This window comes from Eulemur rufifrons, chromosome 8 (assembly GCF_041146395.1).
Source record: "Eulemur rufifrons isolate Redbay chromosome 8, OSU_ERuf_1, whole genome shotgun sequence".
Classification (NCBI taxonomy): Eukaryota; Metazoa; Chordata; class Mammalia; order Primates; family Lemuridae; genus Eulemur; species Eulemur rufifrons.
This window is the reverse complement of record NC_090990.1, coordinates 52045381-52061149: the sequence shown is the minus strand read 5'-3', so window position 1 is coordinate 52061149 and position 15769 is coordinate 52045381. Positions and strand designations below refer to the sequence as shown.

General features: G+C 44.5%; 1 protein-coding gene across 3 annotated transcripts in view; it reads left to right on the top strand.

The window, feature by feature from the left end:
* Positions 1–15769, top strand: part of WLS (Wnt ligand secretion mediator) — a 123002-nt gene that overhangs the window by 67840 nt on the left and 39393 nt on the right. For all 3 annotated transcript variants that reach the window (XM_069478057.1, XM_069478059.1, XM_069478058.1), the window contains 7 exons: positions 2709–2870; positions 4751–4887; positions 8285–8453; positions 9946–10043; positions 10382–10445; positions 12405–12548; positions 13764–13847. In XM_069478057.1, coding sequence (XP_069334158.1) covers positions 2709–2870; positions 4751–4887; positions 8285–8453; positions 9946–10043; positions 10382–10445; positions 12405–12548; positions 13764–13847 — 858 coding nt within the window. The remainder of the gene's footprint in view (positions 1–2708; positions 2871–4750; positions 4888–8284; positions 8454–9945; positions 10044–10381; positions 10446–12404; positions 12549–13763; positions 13848–15769) is intronic.

The following is a 15769-nucleotide window of genomic DNA, read 5'->3' as shown; positions in this document are numbered from 1 at the left end:
TACAGAAAGTATGGTCTAAAGGACGAACCGTATCAGCATTACCTGAAAGCTGGTAGGAAATACAGCTTCCCAGCCACAGCCAAAACCTACTGAATCACAATCTCAGGGGGCAGGACCAAGGGGTCTGTGTTTTGACAGGCCTTCAGTTCATTACTTCAAGCTTGATCAAGTTTGAGAGCCACTGCCCTAGACCCTCTGCTGAGTGCCAAACATAGGGCTCTGCCACCCCACCCCACCAAAGCCATCTGTAGGTAAAAATGAATGGTAGAGAGACACGAGAGGAAGCAGGAGAGAGCACTAGCTACCATTTTATGATCTTTGTATGCAATGGAGGAAATTAATGAAAACCTTTCTAGCTGTCACTGCAAGTTGATGACATCTTTGCAAGGAGAGACTGGTTGAACATCCAAGCTAGAGGGCTTTTGGATATGGAATTTCATCCTCAGAAAACGGAAAGTCGTTTCTCACCTTACTTATGCACGTGCAGCACCCACCCCCCAGCAAAGGGAGGGAGAGGGGTGTTTGCCTGCAACTGCTTCTTAATGATGGCTGCTTAATTATCTTTAGGATGTGTTGATCCCTTTCAAGAAAGATATTAAACCTTGAAAGGTGTGAAGGAAATGAATCATCAAATCTGTGCTTTTTGATTGCAGTGAAATTTAGTCTTGAGTCTGAACATTAAATGAGAAATTGCTTTAAAGCTTTTAGTCCCTGGTGGATTGTGAAGTTTAAAAAAAAAAGTCAAGTTGCCACCTGCTGTAATTTGTCCTAATTAGCCAGTCTCATGCTGGAGTTGGGGGAGGACTGAGGGGGATGAGGGAAAGGAAGGAGAAAGAGAGAGGAATCTTTCTTCTTAAATGCTCTAAATACTGGCAGAGGCAGAACTTCAGTGCATACAAAAAAGTCCCAACAGGATACAGTGAATTTGTCTCCGAGACAGGCCAGGCCAGGATCCTGGAAGCCAATGTGTCTCTGTAAATTTGTCGAACTTAGGTAAATTTGTCTCATGGGTGGTGGTGGTATTACCCTTACTGTAGACAGGGAAGTGTAGGACACCCAGAACACATGGCAGGAAATCTGACCCCAGAGACCATCTTATTTAACATTCTTGCTTTACTTAGGGGGAAACTGAGGCCAAATGAGGTGGGGTGACCCAAGGTGTGCCCAGCAGGGGACAAGGTGGGGACTAGAGTCAGAGCCTCCTGCCTGGAGTTGAGGACTCTCTTCTTCACAGCACAGTGCCTGCCTTTGGGCACGGCTGAGGCAGAGTCATTCCTTCCGTCCTGCCGCACTGGTGTCCTCTTCCCCATCGGAACTGGGGGACGCAGGATGGTGTGACTGGACTCAGAAGGCCCATGTCCTCATCCTACTACTTTTGGGACCTTGGGCAAGACATACATCAAATGGTAGTTTTGTTCCCTTCCCCTTCAAATTCTCAATTTCTATAAATAAAACAAGACCCTGACTTATTTTATTTATAACACATCAGAAAACTGTCCTCTTGCTGTTACCACAGACAGTAATCAGCCCCCTCGACGCAGCTTAATCTGAGGGTGAGTTAGAGCCTGTGGTATGTTTCCAGTAGTACCTGCAGAGCCCTAATTCCAGCCCCGATGTGTAAGCGTAAGAGAAAAGAGTAGAGGGGAGGGAAAACTGATCTGTACAGGAAGAACCATCCACCTTGCAATGGAGGTTTGAAAAAGAAGCAGAATTCTTTCTACAGAAGAATTTTTAAATATCTCACATGCCAGCTCTAATCAACTGGTGGTGTCTGACAGGAGGCGCTCTCACTTTAGAGGGCAAAAAATGGCCGTGACCGATGAGTTATGTCTGCCACGGTGGGGAGGGAAGAGGAGAGTGGGAGCACGTGAGCCTTGTGTGTCTTCTGTCTCCGTGTAAGTCCGTTTATCGCACGCTAAGCTCTGGCCGTCCAGTAAGGAGCCTACTCTCCAGTTTCCCGCCACCGTGCGCAGGGCAGTTCCTCTTAAATTGTTTGGCGGGAAGGAAGTCCGAGACCCTTTTCTAGAAACTGGGCTAAATTTTTATTAGGATCTCTGCTCCTTTCTGCCATCTTGCCTATTGGGCAATTAGGAAGCTTTTGAGGCAGAAAATTCTGAGTGAGTTTCTGTAGTAGACAATCTCATTATTACCTTTTTCCCTTTCTGTCTTCTGCAAATTCCAAGGGCTCCTTGGGTTGCTTCTTGTCCTGTCAAGACAATATAAAGAAGATATTTTCAGCTTCTTATAGTTTCTCCTTCAGGCCCAAACCATGAAAATAATTAGCCATCATCAAAGAGTGTAATGAACTTCAGCAAGAGCTTCCTCCTAAACATTTAAGAAGTTGACTGTTCCACAGAGCCTTAAAGATCTCCGATGACACACTGCAAATAAAAAGCCCTCACAGCCCTGGTAGACCAGGTTAGTCTGATGTGAGGCTCTTAAGATTATAGACCCGAGAAAGGTATTAATAGATTGAAGATATCTCTGCTTTTTACCAAAAATTTCTGTTTCTACCTTGAATGTGGCTGATTTTTTTTTTTTTTTAGGGCTGTGGGTAGTTGGGTGATGTGCCCTATAATCTGTACCTCTGAGGTGTACCTTTAAACATTAGCTTTTTAAAATTGGTGATACGAGCCCAAGGTAAGAGAATGCAGATACAGTCTATTGGAAGTAGTGATCCTGCCTCAAACCCTCTGCTCTTTTTCCAGACCCCAGAGCATGAGGGCCGTTACTATGAATGTGATGTGCTTCCTTTCATGGAAATCGGGTCTGTGGCTCATAAGTTTTACCTTTTAAACATCCGGCTGCCTGTGAATGAGAAGAAGAAAATCAACGTGGGCATTGGGGAAATCAAGGACATTCGGTTGGTGGTAAGTGAATGACGCTGATCCAACAGGCTATGACGCTAGAAGACTGGCCAAGCGCACTGGCTCTCCCCATGTGTATTGGAAGAGAACTCCATCTCATTCTTGGCAGCTCCATGCCTCACTTGTCTGATCTGAGAAATGGGAACAATAACATACCCATGACAGCTGAGATCATAAAGTGAATTCATTTGTGTGAGAGATTACAGAAATTGAAAACAATGCAATTATTGCACCCACTTAAGATTTTAAATGGGCTTAAGATCACTTAAGATCATTATAGCTATTATAAGAGCATGATATTATAGTCATAATTGCATAATGAATAACACCAAGATAAAAGTTAATTTTCTTTTTTACCTGTTTCACCTCATAAGCACAAATGTTAAAGGGAACAGTGGTGTTTTAGGTTCTTTCCATTTTATTTGTTTAATTGGGGGAAAGGTAGAACATATGGAGTAAGGAGGCTGTTTCTTTTTAATCTAAAAAAAGGCACACAAGAAATACATATTTATCATAGAAGATTATAAAGTGTGGGTAAAGATGTAGAAGAGCGTAACAGTTACCTGTGATATCCTACCTAGAGAAAGAAATAACCACTATTGAGGTTTTGACATATCTCCTTCCAGGATTTTTCTATACATATATACATATGTAATAATTCCCTTACAAAAAATGGGATCATACTGAACTGACTTTTATTCCTTGCTTTCTTCATTCATTAAATGGTGTATATAACATAAATGGTGAATAGAATATAAATATACTTTCTAATACTGCTTTGATTTTATTGTATATATTTTCCTTAATACATTTACCAATCTCTACACATTGAGCATCTAGGATATCTGCATCTTTTCAACGAAAACCTTACAGAGGCCGGGCGCGGTGGCTCACGCCTGTAATCCTAGCTCTCTGGGAGGCCGAGGTGGGCGGATCGTTTGAGCTCAGGAGTTCGAGACCAGCCTGAGCAAGAGCGAGACCCCATCTCTACTAAAAATAGAAAGAAATTATATGGACAGCTAAAAATATATATAGAAAAAATTAGCCGGGCATGGTGGCACATGCCTGTAGTCCCAGCTACTCGGGAGGCTGAGACAGGAGGATCGCTTGAGCCCAGGAGTTTGAGGTTGCTGTGAGCTAGGCTGACGCCACGGCACTCACTCTAGCCTGGGCAACAGAGTGAGACTCTGTCTCAAAAAAAAAAAAAAAAAAAAAAGAAAACCTTACAGAAACATCTTTGATCGTATTCATCATCTTTCCCTTAGCATGGGAAAAAAAGCTCTTGTAGCCCTAGTAGACCAGATTAGTCTGATACGAAGCTCTGACGAGGACTGAAGAGCTAAGAAAGGTGTTAAAAAACCAAAGGTGTCTCTGCTTTTTACCTAAAATGTCTGGTTCTACCTCAACTGTGGCTTTTCTGGGGGGAGTAGCTAGGTGAACACCATGCTTCCAATGTGCCCTGTTAATCCATACCTCTGAGGTATATGTTTAAGCATGATTAGCTTTGTAAAATCGGTGAGCACAGGGTAGGAGAATTCAGACACCGTCTATGGGAAATAGTGAGGCTGCCTCAAACCCTCTGCACTTCTCCCAGACCCCAGAGCATGGGGGCCATTACTGAGAAGGCACAGCCCTCTTTATTTCTCAGTCTCACGTCGTTAGCATACAGTGGGCCCATTTTTAAGCCTTTTGATATATATTACTACCATGCCCGAGGAGGGGCCGGGGTGTGTGAGGACAGTGTGTGCTGTGAATCCGAAAGCTCTGGATCGCGGAAGTTCAGCAGACAAGGTCTCCACTCACCTCTCCCCAACAGGCATTTGGTGTTAGAAAATAATACTAAGATATATTCACCTTCAAAATTATCGCTGGACTCTGTCTAGGGGATCCACCAGAATGGAGGCTTCACCAAGGTGTGGTTTGCCATGAAGACCTTCCTGACGCCCAGCATCTTCATCGTTATGGTGTGGTACTGGAGGAGGATCACCAGGATGTCCCGACCCCCCGTGCTTCTAGAAAAGTAAGAGCTGGTTTCCCAGGGCCTGCCATGCTCCTGTCTTTGCTGGGGTCTAGTTCAAGCAGCCAGTGTGTGATTTGGGCCGTTGATTTGACCAGGGGTCATCCTGGACTCCTTTTCCGCCTTCAGCTTTCACGTGCAAATTGTATTTAAATCCTGGGGTTCTGCCTCTCTCACCTTTCTGGCTCTTTCTCCTGTCTTTGCTCCCCATCCCTACAGTCAGAATCAGATGCTTCTCCCTGTTGCAGTGGAGGAGCTGCCCTGCTGCTAACTAAGCGGACCCCTCTTGCTTCCAGAAGGTCAGTGCTCCAGCGGATATACCCCCTTTCTCTCCTCAGCATCGACGTCTCCCTTTCTGCAGGATGTCTCCAATAATATAAACTGGATGCCCTGCCATCGCCCGTTCTTAGACAAAACTCTCCCTTTTCCAGTTTCCCCCTCAAGCCACATGCCCTCTTTCTGCTCCTCTTTGTACGGCAAGGCTTCTCAGAAATCTTGCCCACATGTCTTTTCCTCTGTTCTCTCTCGAGTCCATTCTAGTCTGGATTCTTCCCACTGTCAGAATCCGAGTCATGGCACCAAAAATGTCAGGGTGGTTGTCTGCCCTTGGTTCCTGGTTTGCTCTTGCCCAAAGAATGACCAGACACAACAAAGTGTCAAGTCCACACTATTATCTTGGAAAAACCACCAGCAGGGCCAATATGACGAAGTAACCCGAGGCAGGAAGCAGTTTCACACGAGCAGATCTTTATTACAGAACAAAACGGGTCTGTGTCCGCGAGTGGGGAGAGACAGACTGAGCCAGTCAGTCCTCCAGTCACTCACTCATTCTCTCTCATTCTCTCTCTCTCTCTCTCTCTGACTTGGGTTGTTTCCTTTTATTAGCCCGGCCTGGAGGAGGGCTCTCAGGAGGTGTGGGATGTTATCAGATAATCAACAGGTGTCCTCAAAATTGCATCTTTGTGTACAAGCTCTCTCTAAGAAAGCCCAACTGGGGTGGGGGTGAACCACAATGCAGATTCAAGCTAAGGGCATAATAATCACCCTTAGGTTACTCTAGGTCACCTTCCAAATCCTATTATGCCTGGGCTGGGGAATTCTCAGACTGAGAAAGCATTTCCTCCTTCCCCAGGTGTAGCAATTGCTCCGGATAGGATTAAGGGTGGGGCAGCACCAAAATGGAGTGCCGGCCCTTATCCTTCTTCTCAGGTGGAGCAATTGCTCGGAACAGCACCAAAGCCGGGTTCCCCTCTCCCGAGAAGAGCCAGAGACTATCTACCTAACACCATGACACCACTAAAACTGCTCTTCATGGGATCACCGGTGACCTTCGCATTCCAAACCCAAATCCAGAAGTCATTTTTCAGTCTTCACTCTTTTCGACTCATCACCAGCCTGGGACGTAATTGATCGCTCCCTTTCTCTTCCAGGAGCCTCCTCCCCGCTCCTCTTGGTTCCTCTCCGTTGCTGACCTCACTCAGTCTCCATCCCTGCTTCCTTCCACCTTTCCGACCTCTTGAACTGCAGAGCCAGAGATCAGTCTTTGAACCTCTTCTCTTTATTAGCTGTGCTGTTTCCCCAGGTGATCTCATCTAGCCTCATGGTCTTAAAACTCACCTAGCCTCTGATGACTCTTAATTTGTATCTCTAACCTCAGCCTCTCCCAACCCTTGACCCAAATATTGTAGCTGTTTACTTAACGTCTTCACTTGCATGGAAAATGTAACATGTACAATGTACTGGATTTCCTCCCCCTTCAAACCTGTTCCCTCCCCGGCTCTCCCATTTTAGTCAAAGGCAACTCCATCCTTTCAGGTACTCAGGCTGGAAAGGTAGAAGTCATCCTATACTTCACCTTCTTGTCACACCTCTCGTCCCACCCACCAGGAAATCTCACTATTTCTACTGCTACTACCCTAACCTAACCTCTGATCTTATCTCCCGTCCTCTTCACCACCCACCAGCCCCCGTGACAGTGCTCAAATACGTCTGGCATTCCTCACCCCAGGGCCTTTGCACTTTCTCTTCTCTTCATCTGACATGCTCTTTCCTGATGTCTTTGTGGCTCAATTTCTCATTTCCTTCATGCCTTGCTCTAATGTCTCTTATCTGAGAGGCTTTTTCCTGTCTATCTTATGTAAAATCATCACTCTCCATTCTCTTGCCTAGCTTCATTTTCTCTAGAATGCTCATTCTTCATTTATTTATTACCCCATCTGACCATCTGAAAGCAACATCACAAGAGCAGAATCCTTGCTTATTTTGTTTACTACTATATCCCCAGCATCTAAAATAGTGACTGCACATAGAAGTTTAATAAATATTTCTTGAATGAGTGAATGAATCATGCCACTCCATGGTTTCTTCAAGATAAATTTTAAATTCTTTAATGGAGCATGCGGGTTTCTTCATAAGGTTGGCCTTGTTGTTTCTCTGGTCTCATGTCCTGTCAGTTCCTGATATGTGCTACATGCAGATCCTCGAATGCGCCAGGCTCTTCCAGGCCTCTGTACCTCCATCCGGGCTCTGCCCTCTGCTTGGAACACCCTTTCCACCTCCCTAACCTCCGCTCACAATTCAGCTCAACCTCTGCTTCTGTCCAAATCAGAAGTGCCAGTAGCAGCCTTCTATGCGTTTATACTTGCACGATATTGCTTATCATACTCCATGCAGTTGTCTCTTTCTCTGGCTCTCCCACTGAACGCATCCCCATGAGTGAAAACACTGGCCCTATTCATGTAGGTGTCTATAGCCCTAGCACAAGGCCTGGCACATGGTCTGTGCTTCATGAACATACGTATTTCATGGGTGTGGAAAAAAGTGTGACTAAATCAGTGATATAAGAATGATACTGTAGTAGAGAAGTGGAAGTTGACAGTGTGATGGGTCAAAGTGAAATAAAAGCTACATAAGCAACCAAAAGAATTTGTATTTCAAATGTGTTTGGAGTCATTTATTATTGAAATGAATATGCTTATATAACTCATAGTTGCTGAGGATGTCACAATAATACTAAGTGTTCTTAATTATCAGGTTAATGATAACCTAAGAGAGGACAACTGTATTCATTGAGGTCTATTTGAGAAGGCAAAGGGGCAAAAGCATCGTTGGAAGCTCTTCATCTGAGGCGGTACCACAGTAAAGTGCGCGGCATTAGGGGGTTAGGTTCAATTATGTAGAAAGGTTAATGTAACACTTCTCCATTCTGCAGTGGTGCCAACCAAATAGGACATTTTGCCTCTCTGGGTGGCAACTTACTGTGAGAGCTAAGAAACTGATCCAGTGGCTTCAGTCCCAATAAGTAACATCTCAGTTCTCAAAATGGGAGTTCTGAGCATTTTGTGAAACTCTGCCTTCCAGATGAATAAAGTGACTTTCCTGATATTTGTCTCACCCTCAGAGTCATCTTTGCGCTTGGCATTTCCATGACCTTTATCAATATCCCAGTGGAGTGGTTTTCCATTGGGTTCGACTGGACCTGGATGCTGCTGTTTGGTGATATCCGACAGGGCATCTTCTATGCAATGCTCCTGTCCTTCTGGATCATCTTCTGTGGCGAGCACATGATGGTAAGAGCGCCCGGGGAAGGGACAGGTGTCCTCATCACAGCTGCCCTGTGCGGGCTGCTGAGCTGCCACCCACCTCCCTCTGCCTCAAATCAGCAGTGGGCGAGGCAGAATAAGCTGGTAGTTACACGTGGGAGCTCTGGAGTCAGGCCCTCTGGTTCAGATTCTGGGTTTACCACCTACTGACTAGCTGAGTGGCCTTAGGCAAGTGACATCATCACTCTGAATCTCACGTTCCTTATCGATAAAATGAGATTTAAAGGCCTGATGTATAGTGTTTTCATGAGAATCAAATGAGAAAATGTGAGGAACTTACATAGGAGAAGATAAATCCACACTTTCTAATGATGATGATTATTTCTCATCCTTTGGCTTCAGCCCTGCTTGTCCTGTCCCCAGGAACAGGTTAACCACCAGAGAATGCAGGCCTCACTCCTTCCAGCTGGCAATTTGTCCGGGTGGCCTAGTAACTCCTATGACCCTGAAATACTGACCTCCCTGGTCTCTTCTGTTGGCACAGACACCAAATCGTATTTCAACAGGGATGGAAGGTACCATGGACAAAAATAAAAAAGGCACTGTCATCACACTGCGGCTTAGATGACGTGCCAGCTGGAACTTGGTCCTCACGTCAGGCACACGGGCTTCCTGGTAGAGTGGACTCTTTTTAAGTTCCATTAGGGTTTGATCCTAAAAACCAGACCTCTGAAGCCTTGCTACCCTTCCAGGAAAGCAGAGCAGGAGGAGAGAGAGGCTTCTGCCGGCCGCTGGCCCGTACGGGAGGGGTCCTTCCGTGGGAGGGGTCCGGCAGCAGAGACTTACAGAGAATGAGCCTCGGCAGCAGGGACTGGGAGTGGAGGGGCAGGTGATTATTTCCAGGTGGGGGGGATTGTCCAGAGTGAACTGGTGTGGCCTGTCCCACCTGGGTCCCTGCCTGGACGCTAAGATATGTCTTTTGTTTTTCCCTTTTTTCTCACTCTGCGTCATCCATTTGCACTCTCTTAGTGTCTTTGTTTATCTGTAAGGGGAATCGTTCTTGGCTTTAATGAAGATAGGGAGAAAGTATGTCTATATTTCTAACCATGAAAGACTTCTAACACTTGACATTTTTAAATGCCTTAATGTCTTTATTTTGTCCTCTGGGGATCACTCCACCTTTACAAATACAATAGGAATTTGATTCTAAATGTCTTACGTTGTGGACCACAAATTTCCCTTGCCTAGTGTATGAGGCCTTTCCTTGTGTCCCCATAGCGCCCTGTTCTTATTACCATCGAGCGCGCATGGATGGGCTTTGTCATGGTCTGTGTATGTCCCCCAGCAGAAGTGAGCTCCTAAAGATTTTTGTCGTCTTCGTCCTTGCATACCTAGTCTAGTATGGTACTTGATACACGATAGGTGGTCAGCAGCTGTTGTTTGAATGACTGAACTCACCTACACAATTGCTTTTCTCTCTTCCTGCCTTTGTTTCCTTTCTCAATTTGGTTTCCGTCAGGATCAGCATGAGCGGAATCACATCGCAGGGTACTGGAAGCAAGTCGGCCCGATTGCCGTTGGCTCTTTCTGCCTCTTCATATTCGACATGTGTGAGAGGTGAGCCGGTGCCGAGATGTACCTCGCTGTGTCCACACCCATTGCTCAGGAGGAGTGTTTGAAAAGGGGAGTGGTGGTCGGGAACCTTGGGGATGACAGCATTGCACATGGCCACATCCTCAGACAAGGACTGGGATTAAGTCAAAGGCACAGCTCTTTGCAGTTGGAAAATGGGCCGATCCTGTTCTATAAGCTCTGTTTCTCTAGGTTTCCTGTGATGTTTCTTAGCCTAAACACAGACCCCACCCCTCCAGCTGCAAAGCTAAGAATATGTGAAAAGTTCCCCTTTGCCTTTGTATTAATTGTGTCTTGTCTTACCCCTCTTGTTTTCTTTGTAGAGGGGTACAACTCACGAATCCCTTCTACAGTATCTGGACTACAGATGTTGGAACAGAGCTGGCCGTATCCTTCCTCGATGGGCTCAGGATTTTATTTCTTTCCCTAGGCGCCTGGTCCCCAAGATCATTTTCTAGGACTCTGCTGATGCTCTCCATATGTGCTCAGCCAGAGCTTTGATCCTCAGACCAATGATAACAGCACAATTAAGGCAAATAATGAGAATCACTGCTTCCTTTCAAGCCCGGGTGAGAGCAGGCAAAATGAAGAAGTTGCAGCCTGTTCCCATGGCAGAGAAATCAGAGTTGCTGGTCTCCCTGCAGCCTGTCTAAATTATCTATTAGACACTGTTTACTGCAGACTGAAGCATGACTAGCTTTTCCCTGGAGCCACGGAGGCTCATCTCTGGGCCCCTGTGGGACAGCCTGTTTCTGAAGTCCCTTGTGTGCGAGACTTCTTACGGTGACCTTGGTGTGCTGGCGTACCACGCTGCTGCTATTCATTTCTGAGACCAAGTGAAGATAAGGCTAAGGTGATTGGTTCCAGAGGAGTCGCTGAGGCTTCTGGTTGATTGGCATAAACTCTGCCTGAGTCATCATCGCGAAGCAGAAGTGACAGTCTTAGCTTATCCCTTTTAGGATGCTGGATTTAAATATTTTATCTTCCTGAATAATATGTTAAATGCTCTTAGAGAAACAGACTCTCCTCTGGAGTGGGGAGAAAGGGGTGGGGCGTACTCTTCCTCGATGGCTCATATCGTGCCGTGTGCTGGTAAACATGCTTTGTCCCGCCACGATGTTTATGTGGGTTTCTCAGTGTCACAAGAACTTTGGAGCACACTAAATCTGTAGCATCAATACCTTAAAGATGAGAGTAGAGCTCCACCCTTCCTCCACCCCACCCCTAGCCACCAAAAAATGTTCACTACACAAGGGGAACATTTATAATGTTAAGTCTAATTCAGCCCTTCATTTTACAGATACAGTGGAGGCCTAAGGAAGCAAATAAAATTCCAAGTCCTGCAGCAAATAGCCATATTCCCTTCGTCCCAGGGCACGGGTGATTATAGGAAAGAAGGACAAACTGCATCAGATATATTATTTAATGAAATATACATGCTGAACTCACAGTTACTAAAAAAAAATTTTTTTGAATAGGCAATTTGGGGTAGAGTTTTTGCAACAGAAAGGCGTTGGAGTCAGGTCACCAGCCTTCCGAGCCAGCTCATGCTGCCCCAAGCCTTGGTGGTTCGCAGGTTAGGCTCTGATGCTGGCTCTCAGTCTCCCCAGTGGGTCCCAGGTAGATTGCCCCCCGCCTCGTGCGCCAAGTGTCCTTCTGTTCCCTGTTCCATTGGACAAGTTTTTCTGTGGTGATTGAAAGTTGCAAACAGTCCTTCACCCCTGGTTTCACTTCAGGACTTTTAAGCCCATGCCCAGGGGCCCTGCACCTGCTGCTGCTATACCTACCCCCTGTATGTCCCCTCCTCATAATGCCAGGGCATCTCAATCTCATTCTTAGAAAAATCTATGCCCTAACCCAATACCCAGTGGTTTCCAAACATGGTCATACTTGGTGTCCTAGTATGGGACAATCTGATTCCATGTATCTGGTCTGGGGTCTGGGCATTTAGATTTGAACTATTCCAGTGATTTTAACATGGCTGTTCACCTGACCTGTATTTAGCAACCGATATACACTATATTAGCGCTTTTCAAATTTACTGTGCATATGAATCTCCTGGGGATGTAGGGAAAAGGCAGATTCTGATTTCTAATAAGCAAGGCACCATTTCTCTTCTTGCTTGGCTTAGAAAGCAATTTTGAAGACAACCCTCTGGTACCATTGTGTCAAGAAACCTCTCTATCACTGGAATTAGAATACCAGGTTTTAATATTTTACCCCCCTGAACGTTTTCTAAATATTTAGAAACAAAATGAGTATTGCCAGTAGAGCTGGGAGAAGTGCTTGGGCCCTCTCAGCTTATGTCTCTGGCTGGCCTGCCTTTCCTTTACTGGACACGACCAGATGGCCTTCATCATCGTGGCTGGAATCTGCCTCTGCCTCTACTTCCTGTTTCTGTGCTTCATGGTATTTCAGGTGTTTCGCAACATCAGTGGGAAGCAGTCTAGCCTGCCAGCCATGAGCAAAGTCCGGCGGCTGCACTATGAGGTGGGCACAGATCTCTTGGCTCATTCTGCAACGGGTACTTGATATCTCCTACTTGGCATGTAAACACACACACCCTGGAGACTGGAAAACTTTACTTGCAGATACACATTGAGAAATTCTCATGTAGGATCTCTGGGCAAAATTAGAAGCTAAATCCTACTCTGAGAAGCATCTAGCTGTCCTGTCTAAATCTTGGAGTTTTCTGTGGTATATATGTGTTTCTCTTCCCAGTAAGGAGTAAACTTGTTCAGCAGGTTCTTCAGCTTTGCCATGGAATGTAGGTGCATTGGGTTGGGGGTCGAGGTCAGGTGACTCCCATATGGTAGAATTGGGATTTGGCTTGGGATGAGGTTCCCTTTCCCAGAATTAGCCGTGAGATGGGTTCAGCCAAGGTGATCTGATTTCCAGACTCTTGGCAGGCCACATTCCCCTAAAATGTCCAGCGGGTGCTCAGATAGAGCTCAGTAATCTCTGTTTATGGATTATGTTCCTTAATCAAGAGAAATACTTAACATTCTCAAATCTCTAATGCAGGCCACACATTCTCGATTGTTCAAGGATCCCTTGGGTTCATGCCTAAGTGGCTGTCCTTGGAGAAATGGGCCTAATTCCTCCGTGAAAAGGAAAGCAGAATTGCAGAACCACGGAATTTTTATATGCAGTGGATCTGCACCTAAGAGCCCTGAGTAATAGACATCGTTCCCTGGAACACAGGTTCTCTTAAATCCTTCTCTCAGGAAACCACAGACACTTTCTAAGGCTTGCGTGTCTCCAGAGCTGGAGTGACATGAGAAAATTCAACCAAATCCACTTCATGTTGATTAATATGCACATTTCTTTTTGTTCACTGGAGCAGAATTTTATTACAACTGCAGAAAACTTGGACTTGGTAACTTTGAACCCTTGCAGAGTGGCATAACCAGCTTAGCAGGGAAATCGGCAGCGTCCCGACGTGTTGTGAATATGATTTCCCAGGCTCTGGTGTCACTGCTGTAGGAGAGATAAGAACATAGGAAATATTTGACCCAAGAAATTTTTCAGCGACATTCAACTGTGCAGGAGAAATAGTACGATGTGAAGTCACCTTACTGTCATTCTTAGGGATTTGGTTTTATAGATTCCTTTAAAATTAGCTTTTTGTAGATTTTTATAGTGAGAAAAGGATTGGTGGTAGCTGATGGAATACTAAACCACTCTCTCTCTCTTTCCCAATAGGGGCTGATTTTCAGGTTCAAGTTCCTCATGCTTATCACCTTGGCCTGTGCTGCCATGACTGTCATCTTCTTCATCGTTAGTCAGGTAAGCAGTCCCTGAGATGGCAAGGTGACAATGTCCCTCAAGAGGTCCCTCTGCTCTGCACAGAAAATTCTATAGAACTTCCGAGGAAAGGAACAGGAGAGGCTATAATTCTGAACAGCTGGCCAATCCATGTTTATTTAGACCACTCTAATCTTGGGCTCAATATCACCTATCCAAGTGGACTGAATTTTTCCTTTCAGTACAACCTTGTAAGAGGTAAAAGTGGCAAAATAAATTAAAAGCCTGTAGCCAGACAGAAGGGCACATGTTTCATTTGCTTAAGAGATAAACTGATCAAGCCCTGTAGCACAACACTAACAAGCACGGATTAATTTGATTCGATCCTTATCTAGCATTAACATAGATCCTTTTACAGTCCCTCAGCCATTCTTTGCAATAATTATATTGCCACTTAAACACGAAACATAACTCAAAAGTCAGTCCCCTTGATAGAACCCTGTCTTTTCGTTGCTTAGTTCTGAAACTCAAAAGTTTGCTATACTTGAAAATCTCAATAATGATAATGATAACAATTTTAAAATATTGGCAACATGTTTTGGAAAGTGAAAGTACTGTTTAAAGCTAATGTATTATAATACATATATGTCATTCATTTGGGCTTCACAAAAATCCTATGAGTTAAGTAGGGTAGGAATTGTTATCCCAGTTTGCTAGAATATGAAATCTAATAGCTATGGAGAAATTTCCCATTTATGCTATTTTCTAGCTGGGTGGGACCATGGATGGATTACTTACCAGTTCTAAAATTTAATTTTCTCATCTGCAAAATGAGTTAATAGATTTGCAGAAGGTTCTGTGAGTATCACAGGAAGTAATACTTGCAAAAGGGGATTAAGTTCTGAGAAATGCATCATTAGGCGATTTTGTTGTAGGAACATCATAGAATGTACTTAACACAGACCTAGATGGTATACCCTACTACACACCTCGGTACAGCCTATTGCTCCTAGGCTACAGACCTATACAGCGGGTTACTGTACTAAATACTGTAGGCAATTGTAACACGTAAACACGTAGTAAGCATTTGTGTATCTAAAAATATCTAAACATAGAAAAGATACAGTAAAAATATGATATTATAATCTTATGGGACCACTGTCATATATGTGGTTCATTGTTGACCAAAATTCAGCAGTGCATGACTATAATTAGCAGGGCACCTGGCACACTGAGAGCATGATTCAATCCTTAAGGCACTTTTGGTCCTCAGGCATGCTGTGTTCTTGTCAATAGCAAGAAGACTGAATGTTTTGCCAAAGGATATACAATGAGTTAGGGACCAGAACCCAGTTTTTCTGACTCTTTTGACAGTGCTGTCATTTAGCCAACATGGAGAATGGTGGTAGTGCAGACAGAGCCTTAGGACATGCCTTGCTCCATTCTGCTAGCAAGTTTCCCTCTAGCACGGAGGCTTCTAAGCATTTTTGTGTATGGACCCCACAGCAACCTGGTGAAGGCTACAAGCGTCTTCTTAGAATATTTTTAAATGCATAAAATAAAATACTTCGGATTTCAAAAAGAATCATATACATTAAACATAGATTTGCAATCATACATATTACAGATCTTACAAGTATATTACAGATTTATATCTGCAACAACTATAATTGATAGGAAATATGATTTCTATTGTTAAGAAAATCACAGAGTGCTATTACTATGGGGATATTTCTACATTCATAAAGGAAGTAAATGTTAACTCTCAGCTAGAGACTGGTGAAAATAAATCTATAATTTTTTCCTATTTTAGTTCATGGACCCCTTGAATTCTATCCAAGGACACCCAAGACCCCAAGCTCAGAGCTTCTAGAGCCCTGTTGGCTGTGCCCACTGGGGAGAGTGGGTACTGCTGGCTCTGTTGATGTTTGAAGTGAACGTGGAAAAAATAAAACTAGTATACA